This window comes from Electrona antarctica (assembly GCF_951216825.1).
Source record: "Electrona antarctica genome assembly, chromosome: 15".
Classification (NCBI taxonomy): Eukaryota; Metazoa; Chordata; class Actinopteri; order Myctophiformes; family Myctophidae; genus Electrona; species Electrona antarctica.
Window position 1 is genome coordinate 27,974,258 of NC_136796.1, and position 17,164 is coordinate 27,991,421.

At 44.6% G+C, this 17,164-nt stretch overlaps 1 protein-coding gene across 1 annotated transcript in view; it reads left to right on the forward strand.

The window, feature by feature from the left end:
- Positions 1-12,784: 12,784 nt before the first annotated feature.
- Positions 12,785-17,164, forward strand: part of trib1 (tribbles pseudokinase 1) — a 13,403-nt gene continuing 9,023 nt past the window's right edge. The window contains exons 1-2 of the mRNA XM_079523523.1: positions 12,785-13,592; positions 15,037-15,329. Of these exons, the coding sequence (XP_079379649.1) occupies positions 13,269-13,592; positions 15,037-15,329 (617 nt within the window). The 5' untranslated portion in view covers positions 12,785-13,268. The remainder of the gene's footprint in view (positions 13,593-15,036; positions 15,330-17,164) is intronic.

Here is a 17,164-nt window from a genome sequence, read left to right on the forward strand (position 1 = left end):
ACAACAAAAAGGGGTTACCATCCAACCCCCGCACGCACGCACGCACGCACGCACGCACGCACGCACGCACGCACGCACAGATAAAAACAGTTCCCCGGGGGCGGGCAGGCATCTGGGCATGATGGATCACGCAGCATTTTCCATTATTATGTCGTGTTACGATTAATAATGCATGTTTCCTGAGGCCTTAATTACCTCCGCCCACACCCTAAGACACACAACAAACACACACACACGCACGCACGCACGCACACACACACACACACACACACACACACACACACAGACACAGACACGCACACACACACTCAGAGGTTCAGTTGGAAGACTCTACAGTCGACACCCTAACTTCTGTATACGAAAACACGCTGTCTTTATCCATTCATCGCCCGCTGCCACATTTTGAGCGTCGATTTAACTCAGTGTATATATATTATATTGTACCCCTAAATGGTTAATCTTTGGTGTGGTGTGGCAAGTATAAGGCTAAAAGAACATCTACTTTGGCCAGGGAGTCAATCAATCAATCAATCAATCAATCAATCAATCAAAAAGTTGTTTGGGAGACCCAGGTTCAAGTCCAGGTCTATTGAACATCAAACAGTAACCACTCCTAACAGAGTTAATCTAAAATCCATATACCGTTAGAAAGCATACGGTGGGATGTAGGGATTATTATCAAATTAAAAAGCCATCCTCTTCATGGACGTGTGCTGGAAATTCTTGGATCTGAATGTTATTTTTTTTATGTGTGTATTTGGAAAAAAGCCTAGAAAAACACTTAATTTAACCAGCGTAAAGATTTGCAATGTGAGTTTTGTCATCTGTCGCCTGATGCAAGGTACGGTAAAGACATTGCATTGTTTGAAATGGAACTGCGAGCTGCCAGGAAAAGGCCTGACTGCACATACCTCGAAATAGCCTGAACCTGCATAAACCCAAACCCCTGTTTGATTTTTGACTGATAACTCTGTTAAATAAACAAAGAAACTAGTGGTCAATGTAGGCTGTTGTTGTCTGTGTGACTGTCTGAAGTATGATGTTGAACACATTTCACCACTGGTGTCCCTATTTTGGGCATGTCTTTATTGGCGGAAGCTGTCATAAATTGTCCAAAACATCCCAAAATTCCTAAAATAGCAGATGTATATCTCACAGTCACAACGTGCTTCATATAGCTTGTAGATCTGCTATTTTCACTATACAATACATCAAGTGACAATAGCATAATTAGTGTATGTACGATTGGTACAGTACATGTTTTTTTTCCACCTATTGCAACACTTTCATGGATTTGGCCGTGTTGTGATACAACAGGGAGAAATATCTACAGATAGACTTGTAACAAACGTCAGTGCCTGTCCGTGTGTCCTTCCTGCCATGTGCATTCCTCCGTGGTGGCGCTGAAATCTCACGCACAAACTATCCATGAACATTAGCCTACATTTTGCGCACACTTAAAAACTGATGAAACGCCAAGAAACGTGGCGGGCGGACCCCGTTCCCATCAGCCACGGAGTCAGTTTTAAAAGAACGATGCTCAGCTTTCATCTCCCTCCTGTGAGTTGCAATGCAACCGGTTCATTAAAAGCTCTGCACTAGGTAATTTGCGGGGACTGACATCTTGTTGTTGCTACCTGAGTATAGTGTATAGTATAGTATAAGTGTGTATGTGTACACACACACACACACACACACACACACACACACACACACACACACAAAATCACTTTCCTGCCTGTTTCCTCCGACTCCCCATGCCCCCGCTGGCCTAGCCCTCGTTCAGCCTGTGTGTATTCCAATGCATGGGAAATAATTGGCCATGCCTTTCATCGCAGGATTAGCAGGATAAATCTCCTTTTGGGCCGGAGCAACGCTAAGAGTCGTTGAAATCCTGTTACATGCGGGTATTATCCTGCAATTAATTGCCTTTTGCGAGTGCTAAGCTCCACGCTCTCTCGCGTTCACTCACTTTGATACATTCAACACTCAGACGACTACACCCTGCAGGAGTTGGAGAGGTTGAGGGACTTGTGAAGACCGACAAATTATAGCAATGATAAGAGCTCTCAGCCAACTCCTCAAAGTGTCTGTCTGTCAGTCTGTTTGTCGGCCCACCCTGTGATGTTCTGGCTGGAGGGTCCTACTCTGTCCCGAGACACTGTATGAGACTGGGGAGTCACAATGCGGACTCCAGAGGGGATTCTTTTGTGCAGGCATGTTGAAAGCTTGACGCCGGTTGAGACAGTGGTAGTACTCTATCTTTTATGAACTAAACTCACTACACCAAGTCAAACCTGGCCATTGGACGCCCTGAGGCATCACTTTGACCAAGTGGCGGTATTTGATGAGTTAGGGGGACAAGCGCCCTTTGAGGGCGAGAATGCGCTGCCCTGACTTTGACTCCCCATTTCCCCACGGGCCTACCTCTAGTTTACACTGTGTGTATTCTCACACAGTGGAAATAATTGGCCATGACCTTCTATCACAGAATTGCATAGGCCCGGCCTGACACAATAAACATATTAAACATTTGTTTAGGGACCTGTGATTGGTTAGTGTTAATGTTTACAGCTTCCATCAAGGAGGTTGAAGCGGAACTATCCTAGTCACGAAAAGTGAACAATGAACAGTACACTATGAGAGTGCTCTGATCGATGAACCAATATGATTCAGCGCATTGCTCACGGCAGCACCCGCCCGTCTACCAGAAATCATGATGGCTGGGCCAGGCTAGGTCAGAGTCAAACCACACACCCAGATTTCGGGCTAAGGTCTTTACATAGTTATATAGACTGCCTAGTTGTGCCTGGATGGGGAGGCTGGAGTTTGGGGGGGAGCAATGCAACTGTCTGTGTCATGCTCGCTTGCTGTGTTGAATGACCAACCAATTACTACAATTGATAAACGCCAACATGTTTGCACGTGAACATGCCTTCACATGCACTTTCCAGCAGCAACCTCTGTGAGACCAGTCCTAACAATAGGCTATACTGTATGGGTATGATGGAATTCCTCATACTGTAGGCAGCTAGGCAGGCACACATCATTTCAAAATAAGGCAATGATTCTCTAGTCTCTCAGTCAAGGTTCCCGTCTGGACTAATGATGCTAGATTTAAAGCAATGGATTGACAATTTATTTGAAAAGTTCTTACACTCGAGTTGTTGCTAAATTGCGACATTTTGGACATTCTGAAGACAAGCTAGAATTCATGGAAGCTATAATTTAAGTGACAAATTACTGTCTCTCTCTCTCTGTCTATTCATTATGGCAGGAATGAATTGCAAATCATGGGGTGGGTGGGTGCTAATTTGCTAAAAGAACTTTGTTTTGGGCCCCTGCAGGCTAGGACCAGCAGCACTGCAGGATTAGAAGGGTAAATCTCCTTTTGGGTCGGAGCAGCGTTAAAAGTCGTTGAAATCCTGTTACATGCGGGTATTATCCTGCAATTAATTGGCTTTTTGCAAGCGCTAAGCTCCACGCTCTCTCGTGTTCATTCAGCACTCAGACAACTCAATCTGGAAGGAGTTTGGGGGTTGAGAGACTTGTGAGGACAGACAACTGGCAACAGATACGGGCTTTCGGCCAACTTCTCAAAGTGTCTGTCTATTTGACAGACAGACAGACAGACAGACAGACAGACAGACAGACAGACAGACAGACAGACAGACAGACAGACAGACAGACAGACAGACAGACAGACAGACAGACAGACAGACAGACAGACAGCATAAAGTAGGACACCCCTTTGAAACAAATAGTATATATTTGATCAAGCGCCACAGTGAAAATGCTGGCTGTTGCTTTTGTTGTGTGCCGCCCATCCCCTGGGGCGCTGACATATATATCTAATCTGTCTGTCTGTCTGTCTGTCTGTCTGTCTGTCTGTCTGTCTGTCTGTCTGTCTGTCTGTCTGTCTGTCTGTCTGTCTGTCTGTCTGTCTGTCTGTCTGCATATATATATCCCTGATGATAAAGAAAATGATTGTGCAAACGATAGAGGCAGAAACTGTGCATGTCAGTGCTGTAAAGAGAATATTTCCTCACCGCCGGTGTTGCGTCATTCACAGGGGAAAGGACCCAGTGGAATTAAGCATGATTCATACTTAGTCGCACGATGGCATTGCGTGCCGAAAATAGCAGATCTACAAGATCACACAAAGTGTCCCATCCGTGACGTGTTGTGATCTTGTAGATCTGCTATTTGGGGCGTCCAATGGAGTGTAAATAGAGCATTATCCCCTAAAGTGAAAGCAAGTATTTCTCATGAGTTTGAGGGTCCAATTCTTCCAGTGTCTGACACTCCTTTGTCTGTCACAGTTGGAGTGACACATGACAATCTCTCCTCCTTCCATCTCCTAAGAGTGCACAGGGGGTGGGGTGGGGTGGACTGGGGTGGGGGGGCATCTGGGTGACATCATCAGACAGTCTGCCCGGCTGAGAGGGGACATCTTGTATAACCGCAGTGGTTTGCTGGTGACAGTGTGGTGGCGCCGGTGACACACACACACACACACACACACGCACGCACGCACGCACACACACACACACACACACACACACACACACACACACACACACACACACACACACACACACACACACACACACACACACACACACACACACACACACACACACACACACACACACACACAACTTCCCATTAGCGACAGGAAACCCCTTGAGTCAGCCCGGAGCGAAGCGCTAATTGTAAGGCTTGCAGTTTCATTGAAATCATGTGTTGGTGCGTGACTGATGTTGGTCAATTCAGTGAGATGATGAAAGCGTGTTCCTGGGAGGTCACGGGGAAGTGAGACACTCAATGTGTCAATGGAACTGCTGCTGTACGTTTTGCTGATGAGGGCAAGATATTGTTCCTCAGAAGTCTTTAGGGCTTGTTCTTGACTGCAGGCAAATCTTCTGATCTTCAGGACTGACTGTCCTAAAGTGATCATCCTAAAGTGATGTCCTAAAGCAAGTGATCAGATTGGATTTTGTGTATTGAGACTTTGTTATTATTTTTTATTATTGAGACAAAAACTAGCCGATCTACAAGTTCACAAATAGGCATACTTAGGAATGTGGTTCAAACCAGATTAGTAAAAATGTTTGTGGTGTTCAGAAAATAATATATTAAAAACAAAAAATAGGAATTATTTCAATTGAAATATAGCAAAAATAAAAGCCAAAGCAGTACATGAAACACCCAATGGTTCTCTCTGAGGCCTGGCCATGCCAAATATGTTTCTTTTTTCCCCCACTTCTTAACGTACAGTATATGGGTTTTTTATTATTGTTATTATATCTTTTCCCTTTTTATCTTGTTTGTTTTCCTCTTTTCAGCTGTACTTGCATACACTTGTCAGCATGCACCTCAATTATTTCTTAATATAGAATACAGACTGTATGGACGCTTGGACCCTGGAATGGGTGGGGGGGGGGGGGGGGGGGGGGGGTTATATAATGTATGTACAATTTACAATTTAGGCATTTAGCAGACGCTCTTAATCCAGAGTGATTTACAATAAGCAAAAACAAAAGCATGGCAATACATTACATACATAAAAAGTAGTTATCATGAAACATGCGTAAGCTAAGAGCGTAACAGTGGAATATCTATATAATGAAACTATACATACATACTATACTATACATATATACTATAAAGTGCTATGACTATATAAAATGCAAGTCTGTATAAGTCTGTATAAAATGCTATCTAAGTCTACATAAAGTTCTATCTAAGGGGCTGGGGTAAGTGCTACGGGCCATGATGGAGCCTGAAGAGATGGGTTTTCAGACTACGACGGAAGATTGGGAGTGAGGCTGCAGTTCTGATTGTAATGGGAAGTGCATTCCATAGGGGAGAAGAATTTGGGACGTGTGGAGCGTTGTCCCGGCGTTTTTAGTGAAGGTACTTCCAGCTTCCCCACGTTGGCTGATCTGAGTGCGCGGGAGGGTTTGTAGGGTTCGATCATACTTGCAAGATATGGGGGAGCCATATCTGTATACATATACATATACAAAAGGGGGGGAAAAAGGCAATAGAATAACTAAAAAACTGACAACACAGAGAGGGGTGAGTTAAATTTTTGAAAAAGATGTATAGCAAGATGTAAATGACTATGATGCTCTCTCTTCTCCCGGCTCTGCTGTATAATGTTTTGAACAACTGTGCTCAACTGTGCTCTTAAACAGAATTAAAGAAAAAAAAAGAAAACCAGGGACTAGTAATGACCAAGGACTACGCAAGACCATGACCAGGAACTAAGAGCCAAGAAAGTCCTCTTAAGAATGATTTATACTTAAATTGTACAACTGCCACACGCCAAGAATGCTGCGGCTATGTGTCTCCTTGGCTTATGGAAGACAAAGTGGTAAAACTACATAATTTCAATTAAATTATGTACAGTACACAGGGTTTGAAGAAAGGTTAGCAAAGTTTTGATCAAAATGGTTATGCTGTTCTTATGGCAGACAATTTGTTTTTGCCAATATGTTTTATTAAAGGACCACTTCACCACTTTTCAACTTCTCTTCCTATAATAGGTCCTAACTAATGTTCATGATAAAATACCACCATTTTTTCCTGCTCAGTCTGTGTCTCATAGGAGGGCTGTGGGCAGTTCAGAAACCCGTCCACCAGTGACATCATCGATGGTGAATCCAAGCTAATAGAAACGGCAGGCTTTCTTTTCCTGAAAAGTTGCAATGCAAAAGTTGAAGCCATCGTTCTCACGATAATAAAAATCTAAATATATTTTAAAACAAATCTTGTTTAAAAAAAAATCTGCCTAATGATGATGTCACTGGTGGACGAATGTCCGAACTGTAAATGTAAATATTTTGCCAGCCAAGTCTATGTCGACATTAATGTTTGTTTAGGGCACTAAATGACAACATAAGATGTCATGTGGCCAATATAAATACATATTGTGACTGATTCCAATTTATACAATAACACACTGCATTCATGTCTTGTGGAGGCTTCTTTTGCCTGGAAAACTAAAACGGCAATTGTGAAGATGATAATAGACAGTTGACCACACTAATGGTTTCCTATCCATCAAGTGTTACTATTCAGGTAACAAACGAGGGGCAGACAAATCTTATCAATTTATTTCTCTTTATTTTTTAAGTGTACTAGTTATTTTATTATAGAAAAACATTCAATTTAATTTAAATCACTTCTTGTGAAGCCTAGCCTCGGTCCCAGGCTTACTTATCTGCGAAAAGAAAAGCCTGGTCACAACGTAAGGCTTGTATCCTCCGGAACATCCGTCAGATGTGTATTCCCCCAGATCACAACACTTGTTTCATTCGCGGAGAATGTAAACTGATTTGTAAAGCATCAACGTAATTTCCTTGGGCGATACATCCGCTAAAATCCCGCAACTTCCGCCCAAACAAATGATAGTCTTTACAGCGTAGCCTATAGGTCTTGCCCAGGGTGTGTGAAGCCAGAGTGTGCAACACAGCCCCCCTCTTGTTAAGTTTATTTCCAGTGATCATCACCTCATCACAACCTTGGTGTACATTACTTTTACAGCCTAAAAAAGCTGCTTATGTTGATATTGAATTGATTGGGGGAAAACAAAGATTAGATAAACCTTTTATTGATCCCCAGAGGGAAATACAGAATTCAGAAGTTCAGTCCATGTATTCTCTCTAAAGTCTCCCGAATTTACACAGATGAAAGGCAAGACCATGAACAGATTGGGGTGTAAGCCAGGAGGAGAGAAGGAGTTTTCTATGCAGACGGCAGCCTGGAGTGAGTCCACATGAAAGCAGCCCTCGTCTCTGCTCTTGCTCTGACTGCTTCTGCCCCTGAGGTCAGTGGGCACTCTTACAGAATCTCTGGCATAGGTGGTTGTGGTTGTGGGTGATGACTAAGTTGATGGAAACCTCAACACAGGAGTTCATACAGTTCATCCGCTGCTGCTCCGTTAGTTTATGTCTCTGGATGCACTGCAATGTTCTCAATCCAGTCTTACATTGAAACAAGATGCTGCCACTGTCTTCCCTGAGTTCCCTGAGTTCCATTGCAAAGTGCTCAGACAACTATGGCATTTGAGTTTTATGGCATTTGAGTTTTACAGTTCTGCTTTGCAAATGTTACCAAAAAAAGCCTGCAGTCATTCATGTAGACATTTAGATTTATTCTTCTCACCATAGCCAACATTAGAAAGTGAACTTTCTGTCATCTTCGATGTTCTGTGAACATTTATTTCATAGCGTACAACACAGTGCTTTGTTGTCCTTGACATTATTTTTATAATGTAAATTATTTGATTGAGGGTCACACTATACTAACTGGATAGTCACGGCTAATTTCTCTGGGCTGTTAGCATTTTGCCACCAGATATGCCAATGACAACACCTGTACCACTATACTGTAAGTACTACTGAAACACAACATTTGTGATGATCACAGACAGAACTGGAGGCGACAGAACGTTGGGCTTCTTAACAGATGTACAGTCAGAGTTACAGACCCATAAGAACGCGCCCAGGGGGCCGGGCCGGTTCCGTGTGGGGGTCTCTCTACTGTACCCTCTACTGTACTGTACTGTACTGCACTGTGACTGTACTGTACGGGCACACCCGAAATCATCATATATACAGTTAATATGTGTGTGTGTTTGTGTTAGGTTGCGCACAGGTGGTGGAAAACAACCATGCTATTTTCGTGCTCATACCCAGGCACCCAGCCAGGCACCCACACACATAGCTCCACTCAAAAAAGAAAAGCCGCCCGGTTGTGATTGGATTTCACAGCTGTGGATTGTGGGGCACCAATCAGAGCCTGTTATGCAAATATGGGGTGGGTTTAAATGCAGGTTCCACACAGTGATTCCAGACTAATATCTACGGCAGTGATACTAGACTAACCATGCCAGGCTAATGTCTCATTGTATGGGCTGGATGCACATGTATGTCAGCACGTGGAAGCACATTTGTGCGTGTTGCGCGCAGCTCTTTTGAGGCCACAGCTCAAGTGGAGGATAATTTACGGCAGGGGATCTGGCTCACAGCCAGATCAGATGGAAGTTTTCTCACTGTCAGCCCCTCGCTTCGCTTTCCTGCACCACCACTGGTGGGCAGTGACTCAACTAATTACACCCAGGACAAACATGCAACGAACACTGTTGTCTCTCCCCTGGCTCGTTAGGTGCATGGAATGCAGGCCCCCACCCAGGGACATATTCGGGGATTAAAGAAAAAACTAATCTCATTACTGATTTTTTCTTTTTGGCTCTGATTTGTGAAACGGTATCAAAATAGTCTGCCAAACTTGCCGTACTTCCCAAACAATTAGCAGTATTATGTAGAATTATGATACAATAAGTATTATTAATCATTCTAAACCTATTATACATTCTTGTTGTTCTACATAAGCCAAGTAGTTGAGGAAATTGCAGTTTGAGGCTTTGACCTTTGTTTTTATGAGACCATTACGGTTTTATGGAAGATACTTCTGAATATCTATTTACAGTTATTTACAGCAATTATGCAATGGAACATGCATTCTATTGCTAGTTTGACTCAATAATCGTAGAAAAATGGCAGTCGTGGCAACTAATCCTTGCATATTGTCCACACTGCTACGAGCGTACATGAACACGTGCCAAACAAATCGCATCCACGCTCGTCCATGCTCACGCACAGTCGCACACGGCGATATACGCGGCAGCCAGATGTCTATAGGGCCTATGTCGTGTCACGACATGTGGCGCAGCAGCGTACAGCTCGCTTACATAACTCATTATTACTGCAGCCTGTACACATATACGTATACACGCTGACCTTATGCAATGGGGTCATGTTACAGTGTCATGTTCGGACACAACCGGAATGGCAGATAACAGTCAACACAGGTGTCAATGGCTGTGTCCTTTATTATGAACAGATTGTGTTAAACACATACCGACGCAAATCGTTTGCAGGGTGTCTGATATATACTTAACTGTACCACACCCCTTCATGCACTACACACACGTCACACACACACACACACACACACACACACACACACACACACACACACACACACACACACACACACACACACACACACACACACACACACACACACACACACACACACACACAAGCCCCTGGCCATTGTCATGCAACAATGAACCATTTAGGCTTTGCTATACCTCTGTGAGACTTTCCCACAGTCACATTTGATACTTCATTGTGCTGTTTCATACACACACACACACACACACACACACACACACACACACACACACACACACACACACACACGTGCGCACGCGTGCGCATGCTCGCGCTCGCACACACACACACACACACACACACACACACACACACACACACACACACAGCAGTCCGATAGGAAACCTGTTCCGGTGCCTGCCTGCTCACGGCAAACACACAGCACACACACACTCACACACGCACATGCACACACACACACACACACACACACACACACACACACACACACACACACACACACACACACACACACTGGTGCACATGAATGCCACAGAGCGGGGTCACCTTATTGAGTCACCGTATTTGCAGGAAGGCCGCTGCACATACTTGAAAGAATGCAGGGACTAAAAATAACATCTGTCATTTCTACGGAAAGGCAGCCTCCGCCTGTTTGCAGGGCGGCCCTGTGGAGGTCTGTTGGGGAACCTTTTTGAGAGCTGGTTTATTGCGGGGCAGGGATTCCCAACCTTTTATGGATCCGGCCGGGCCCACTTTATACTCTCAAAAGTGCTTGCAGATGACCCCGCGTTTATTCTCAGAGCATGTGTATTTATTTTAATGATAGATCAATTGATTGTACTCAATGAAAACTCATTTTTCTTGCGTTTAAATTAAATTAAATTTTATATGAATGTATAGTGTTTTGCCAATTATTTGTGGGCCCACAGGTTGGGAATCGCTGGTGTGTAGGGGTCTGTTGTGAAAGGAAGGGAACCCTCCCTGGAAAGAGCAATGTGGGACAAGAATGGTTTGGAATGGCACACTTCTGTTTGGCTTTGGCAAAAGTGTTAGTGTTGTGCACTACACATTTTCCTGGATGCATGCACGCGCACACACACACAAACACTCACACACACACACACACACACACGCGCGCACGCACGCACGCACGCACGCACGCACGCACGCACGCACGCACGCACGCACGCACGCACGCACACACACACACACACACACACACACACACACACACACACACACACACAGTAATCCAAATACACTATTGCTGCTGTCACTAGGCATGTTCTGCTTACTGCAGTGAAAGGATTGGCCAAGTCTTGCGCAACACGCACGCACACACACACACACACACACACACACACACACACACACACACACACACTCATCATAATTACCTCATACTGTCACTGACAAGTCTTATCCTAATAGTCATCGTTACATATCTAGGCAGAAATGTTTCGTTTAGCTACAGTACACCATGGTACACTTATTTGTTTTGTTTTGTTTTGTTTTGTTTTGTTTTGTTCAGGTTGAGTTGTTCTTTACCAGGGCTATAGATACAGAGGCGTTTTTAAACTTGGGACATAGAGACATGTGTCCTCTGGGACCCTGGCTGCTTTCTATAATCTTGTTTACAGAATCACTGGCATATTTTATGTGAATGCTTATGGCCTCGCTAGCACAAACCCAAGCTTTATGGGGGTGACTCATATCCACACAACAAACACACACAGCATGGGAAAATATCATGGCCCCTGTTGAAGCTAGGGGCAAAGAGACAGTCATACACTAACAAGGCCCTGTGTATTGGCGCCCTCACACTGTCGGCCTAACGTTTTGAGAGCAAACACGTTACATTCACAAACGGTTGTTAAGTTATTACTGAGCTCAATACACCAAAGGAAGACCTTAGTTCTCAAAGAATGTTGGTCACAGTGTCTAACTATATGCTTCGATACAAGACCGTAATCCCTTATTGTTCCATTCACATGGGCTGGTTTCTTTAGTGCATGGTAACATTATTTGCGACTTCACACTTGAGGCCTATATAACATTTTCAGAGCAAACACTTTAAATTCACATACGGTTAACTTATAACGCTAAGGCTGAGCTGAATATGGCACAGAATGGCAGAGAAAAGCCTTCTCAAAGAATGTTGATCATCATCTAAAACACATGTAGGCCTATGCTTCATGTGAGACCATTATTACCCTATTTCCCTTGTTCACATGGTTTCTTATATAGTAGGCTACATGCACAGAAAGATTCTCTATATTGTTGACCCGTCCTTATAACGCTGAGAGCAACAGCCTACATGTAACCATGGACCTGCACCTTATTCACTTATTTCCCTTATTCACATCGCCTGTATTTTCTTGTTAATTTGGACTTTACATAATTCACATTGCCTTACTTTTCTTGTTAATTTGGATTTTACATAATTCACATTGCCTTACTTTTCTTGTTAATTTGGACCCTTTACCCCAGGCCATTTGTAAGTTTTTAAGTTAACTAAGGAGTCGGGACTGGAATGTACACACATGTATGTATCCAAATGCAGTAATGCACGGTCCACATGTGTGCACTCTGAGTTAGCTTTTACTGTGTATTATATATAGAATACGCCAGGGACGTGTGTACTGTTATGTATAAGGTCTAATATTTCATCACAGCCAGTCTGCTGGATTGCTCAATCGCCGTGTCGCACACAGAAGAGGCTGGACTGGTGCGGGCGGAGTTCCAGCTCTGCGCTGTGCGTCTGACTCTGGGATCAGGAATAGAGAAACACCAGAGCACTCTCTCTCTCTCTTTACTGCATGTGTGTACGTGTGTGTGTGTGTGTGTAGAGAGAGAGACACAGAGACAGAAGAAGAGAGAGAGCCAGACGCTCAGCTCGCGGGGTCTGACTCTGAAGGGAGAAGGAATTTCTCACCAAGAAGTCTAGTCTAGTGCGCTCGGCTCCCTCGCTTTGTGTCCAAGAAGACTCGGGTTGGAAATTGGAATCCCGTCACCTCTTGAAGAAAGAAGATTAAAAACAAAGCAACATATATTTTTTACGTGGATTATTTACAAGGCTTCATCATTCCTCATCTGGAGCATCCCTGAATTGGGCTGGAGAAGTTTACACACTTTTTTTTTTACCACCCGGAGCCGCGCATAAAACCGTGATGGTTCGTCTCGGGTCATTCTAGTTAAGACGACCGAAAACAAGTCGGCGTGCTTTGTTTTGTTTGCTCTCCCGTTGCAGTAGGCGAATCGTTCATTGTGTCGGGTATGATGATGAACTTGCAGTGGAGCCCGGCGGTGACACCGTGCGCTCGTACCCGGGGGAGAGTCGCTCACAAGCGGCTGGACTCGGACGATCAGCCGGTGGCCAAATGCGCCCGGCTGAGCGCGGCGGACTCCGGGGACACGCCGGCAGGGGGTCTCCTCCTCGGCACCTCTCCCGGGTCCCCGGTGGCCCACAGCCCCCCCGTGACGATGACCCAACCCCAGGGACCGTCCAGGATCGGCCCGTTTCTGCTCCTACCTCTGGCCGACCGCGAGGGCATGTACAGCGCGCTCAACACCGACACGGGAGATGAGCTAGTTTGCAAGGTATGCAAACGCCACGACCCGCGTTCGTGTGTGTTGTGCAATGAGCTCTGAATGAATGGTGTGGTGTTGCTCAACACCAGGTCTGGCACGCATGCCATCGCATCAGCGTTTACATTTAACTCTGAGCGCTTGCAACATGGTCAATTTGGTTACATTTGCACGCGCTCAGAGTTGCAAATGGATAAATAAAACACTAGGGAGTTACTGTAAGGCTGTGTGAGCTTATGAGACGGATGCTTGATGTTGCAATCGCAAGCTATATAGCCCAAATAAGTAGTGCTTTATGGAAATACCAGTAGCCTGCCTCACCAGCAGGTTCCACCTTCTACAGACTATTGCCTAGTTTGTCTACTACCCTCTGGCTCTGAGCTCATGACTTCACTCCTCCCTTTGCCTGTCAACCTGCTCATTTGCATACACGTCACCGCAATACGCCATAAGCACGCCGTGACAATAGAAACACGCAAACATCAGAGGAGGAGAGAGGGGAGTGCGCCCTGTTTGTTTGTTTGCTTGAGTGCCTGCCTGGCCCCTATCTGATCTAGGGATCCGTTTCCGATTGGCTGCCCTGATGATAGTGGCGCTGGCAGGCAGGCAGTACCCTGACTGACTGGCCTGGAAGTCTGGAATGCTATCCAAAAGCTATTTGTTATGCATGACAGGCCCGCTGGCTCCTGTGTTTTGAAGATTAAATAATGTGAACCGCCTTCCAGTTTCATTTTAGAGATCTGTGACTTTCAGGGATTTCCATGCGAGCAAATGCCTTTGCTCAGATGGAATCCCCACACTTAGGCCACGGAGGGTAGCCTATATTGTGCATGTGAGTTTCAGCCAGTGCTACCAGTAGGTTAATACTTGGCAGTTGTCACAAGGGTCTAAATATCATGGCAGAGATGGGAGACCACCTCCAACTACTGCAGATGTACTACTAGTTATACTTTACCATAAAGAATGCTTTTTTATAATAATGTTTTTTTGCATTAAAATAAGTTCCCGTGGTTTGCAGCTGAAGCAGTGCAGGTGCATGTGTGCTGATCTGGAATTGATCCCTGGCTTTCAGTTAAATTGACAGGCTTGTCACCAGTCAAGCACCAATCATATCTCTCAATCAATCCATTGTATGCCGGCTTGGATCAGTGGAACTAACGTATAGTTAGCCTAGCTACTACAGTAGTTTAGGCCTACTTAACGTCAAGGTTTTAAACATTTTCTTGATTTCATTACATTTCTGACATTTTATATAGGCCTATATTTTTATATCAATGTTATATTATCAATAGCATCTTAGTAAAATCGTACTAGCCTATTTGGGGGCACATTTGCAATATTCTCTCTGGACACCAGTGTTTCCAGGCCCACAGGTGGGGAATCGTTGCTCTATGCCCTCTCCTGTCTCGCAAAAATCCTTCCTCACAATGTCCCCTCCTCTTCTCCCCCACCAAAGGTCTTTGACATGGGCGTCTACCAGGAGAAGATCAGAGCCTACGGCATCCTGGCGACGCACGACAACGTGGCGGGTGTCAGGGACATCGTCCTCGGGGACCGCAAGGCCTACGTGTTCCTGGACAAGGACTTTGGCGACATGCACACACTGGTGAAGGGCTGCCGCCGCCTGGACGAGGAGCGTGCCTCCCGGCTCTTCCATCAGGTGGCGTCGGCGGTGGCTCACTGCCACCAGGCGGGTGTCGTGCTGGGGGACCTCAAGCTCCGCAAGTTTGTCTTCTTTGACGAGAAAAGGTGAGATGTTTATTCATGTCTTCCTTACACTGTTGGTCTGAGCACTGTTATAGCACAACACTCATGCTGTCACACACATGGAATTTGTCAGGGGAATGGAGACAGATCGACAGACGGACGAACCTTGATTGATGACCCTGGGCAAATTCAGGTGTCATAGCAGCATCTCTGTAGGAGCCATGAATTGGTTTATTGTTAATTATGTTTAAGGTCAATGGTCATGGTCAATGAATGTGCTGTCACTGGTGTTTATGTGGATGATTGATTGATAGGGCGGACCTGGTTACCTCAAAAACACCACCTGTTCACCTGCTGGGGATACAGAGAGAGAGAAGGGGGGTGTTGTGTGGGACGGCATACCTTTTGTTTACCGCTTTATTTACTTTGATTGCTGGGATTCTGTTGCTTTACGTTTGAGTTAAGCATGGAAAAAACAGGAAAGCTATAGAAACAGAGACAGACAGACTCATTACAAGAATTGTGCAATCACTTTGTGGCTCAACTATTGCTCCATATAGGGAAATTGGTTTTGCAAGCAGATCAATGACAAAAGCAACATGTAATATGAAACATACACACTTCAACCTCTATCCTACAGTATATGCCACTCTATTCGCAATAATGCAATACAGTTTATCATAGTCAAATCCTACAGTATAAGGCCATGCAACTTCTGACATACAGTATGGTGCAACTCGGTGATCAAGGGTCAAGAAGGTCAATTGTTGATTAACGCATTTGTCATACAGACCGTCTGATTCGTCATAGAATGAATCGAACCCAGTTGCATTTTGAAGCAAATTGTTTCAGTGAGGCAGAGTACCTCGGCCTGAAGCCTAGAAGCCTACTGTAAAGCTTGATTTCTACTCTCACACCTAAAATAGCCGATCTACGAGTCGCACCTTGTTGAACTGCTATTTCCGGTAACTAACAAATTAGCAATCAGGCATAATATCTCTCTAGAGTCTAGGCCAACAGGGATTTCCCTTTTGGGTGTGCAGTGGATGTTTGGTTTCCCACGCAGATTAGGTCGGAATGCAGGTGGTTCCATCACTCCGTTTCACTTCCTTGTGTTGTTTCCTGGATGACGTAAGATGATGATGATGTAATTTAATGTTTGGCATTTCGCATCTAACGTAAGTTGTTTTTACTACAGTAGAAATACATGGCAAGAGCCAAGGTGTCTTCAAGAGGAAGGGGATGGCGGTCGAGTTGGGCTGGAACCAAATATGTCATAATATCGTAGATTTTTTCTGGATCAGGAAAGGTATCAAGCGTTCGCAGCCCACCCATCTGACCACTAAACGCGGCATGGCCAGACTAATATCACTGCGTAGATATTAGTCTGGAACTTCCGTGTGGAAGATTTCTTTCCAAGGTGGCGGTTACAAACAGATTCCAATGTCACAGCAAAAAAGTCTCACTTTGAATAGTAGGGTACACATTGATTACAAATAATTAAAATGAAATGAAAACAAATAAAAAAATTACATGAATGTAAAAAAATAATAATTAAGAAGCAGTACAATTTAGGCATTTAGCAGTGAAAATAGCACATCTACAAGCTTACAACGCGTTCCATCAAGTTTTTAATTTATACATTTATTTTTTTACGTCTCGGGTGATACTCCAAATTTATAATTTGGGTCTTGTGCTGAAAAAAGTCTGGGAACCCCTAGTCTAATCTAGTCATCTGCTTTACACAGGACCAACAGCTGGTTGTGCCGCTGTCACTTATCCTCTGTCAACTCCTCATAAAACACAACCGCATACAATGGGAACAAGTCCCCCTGCTTCCGTTTTTCTTTTGTAGGTGCGGGCTGACGTCGCTGCCT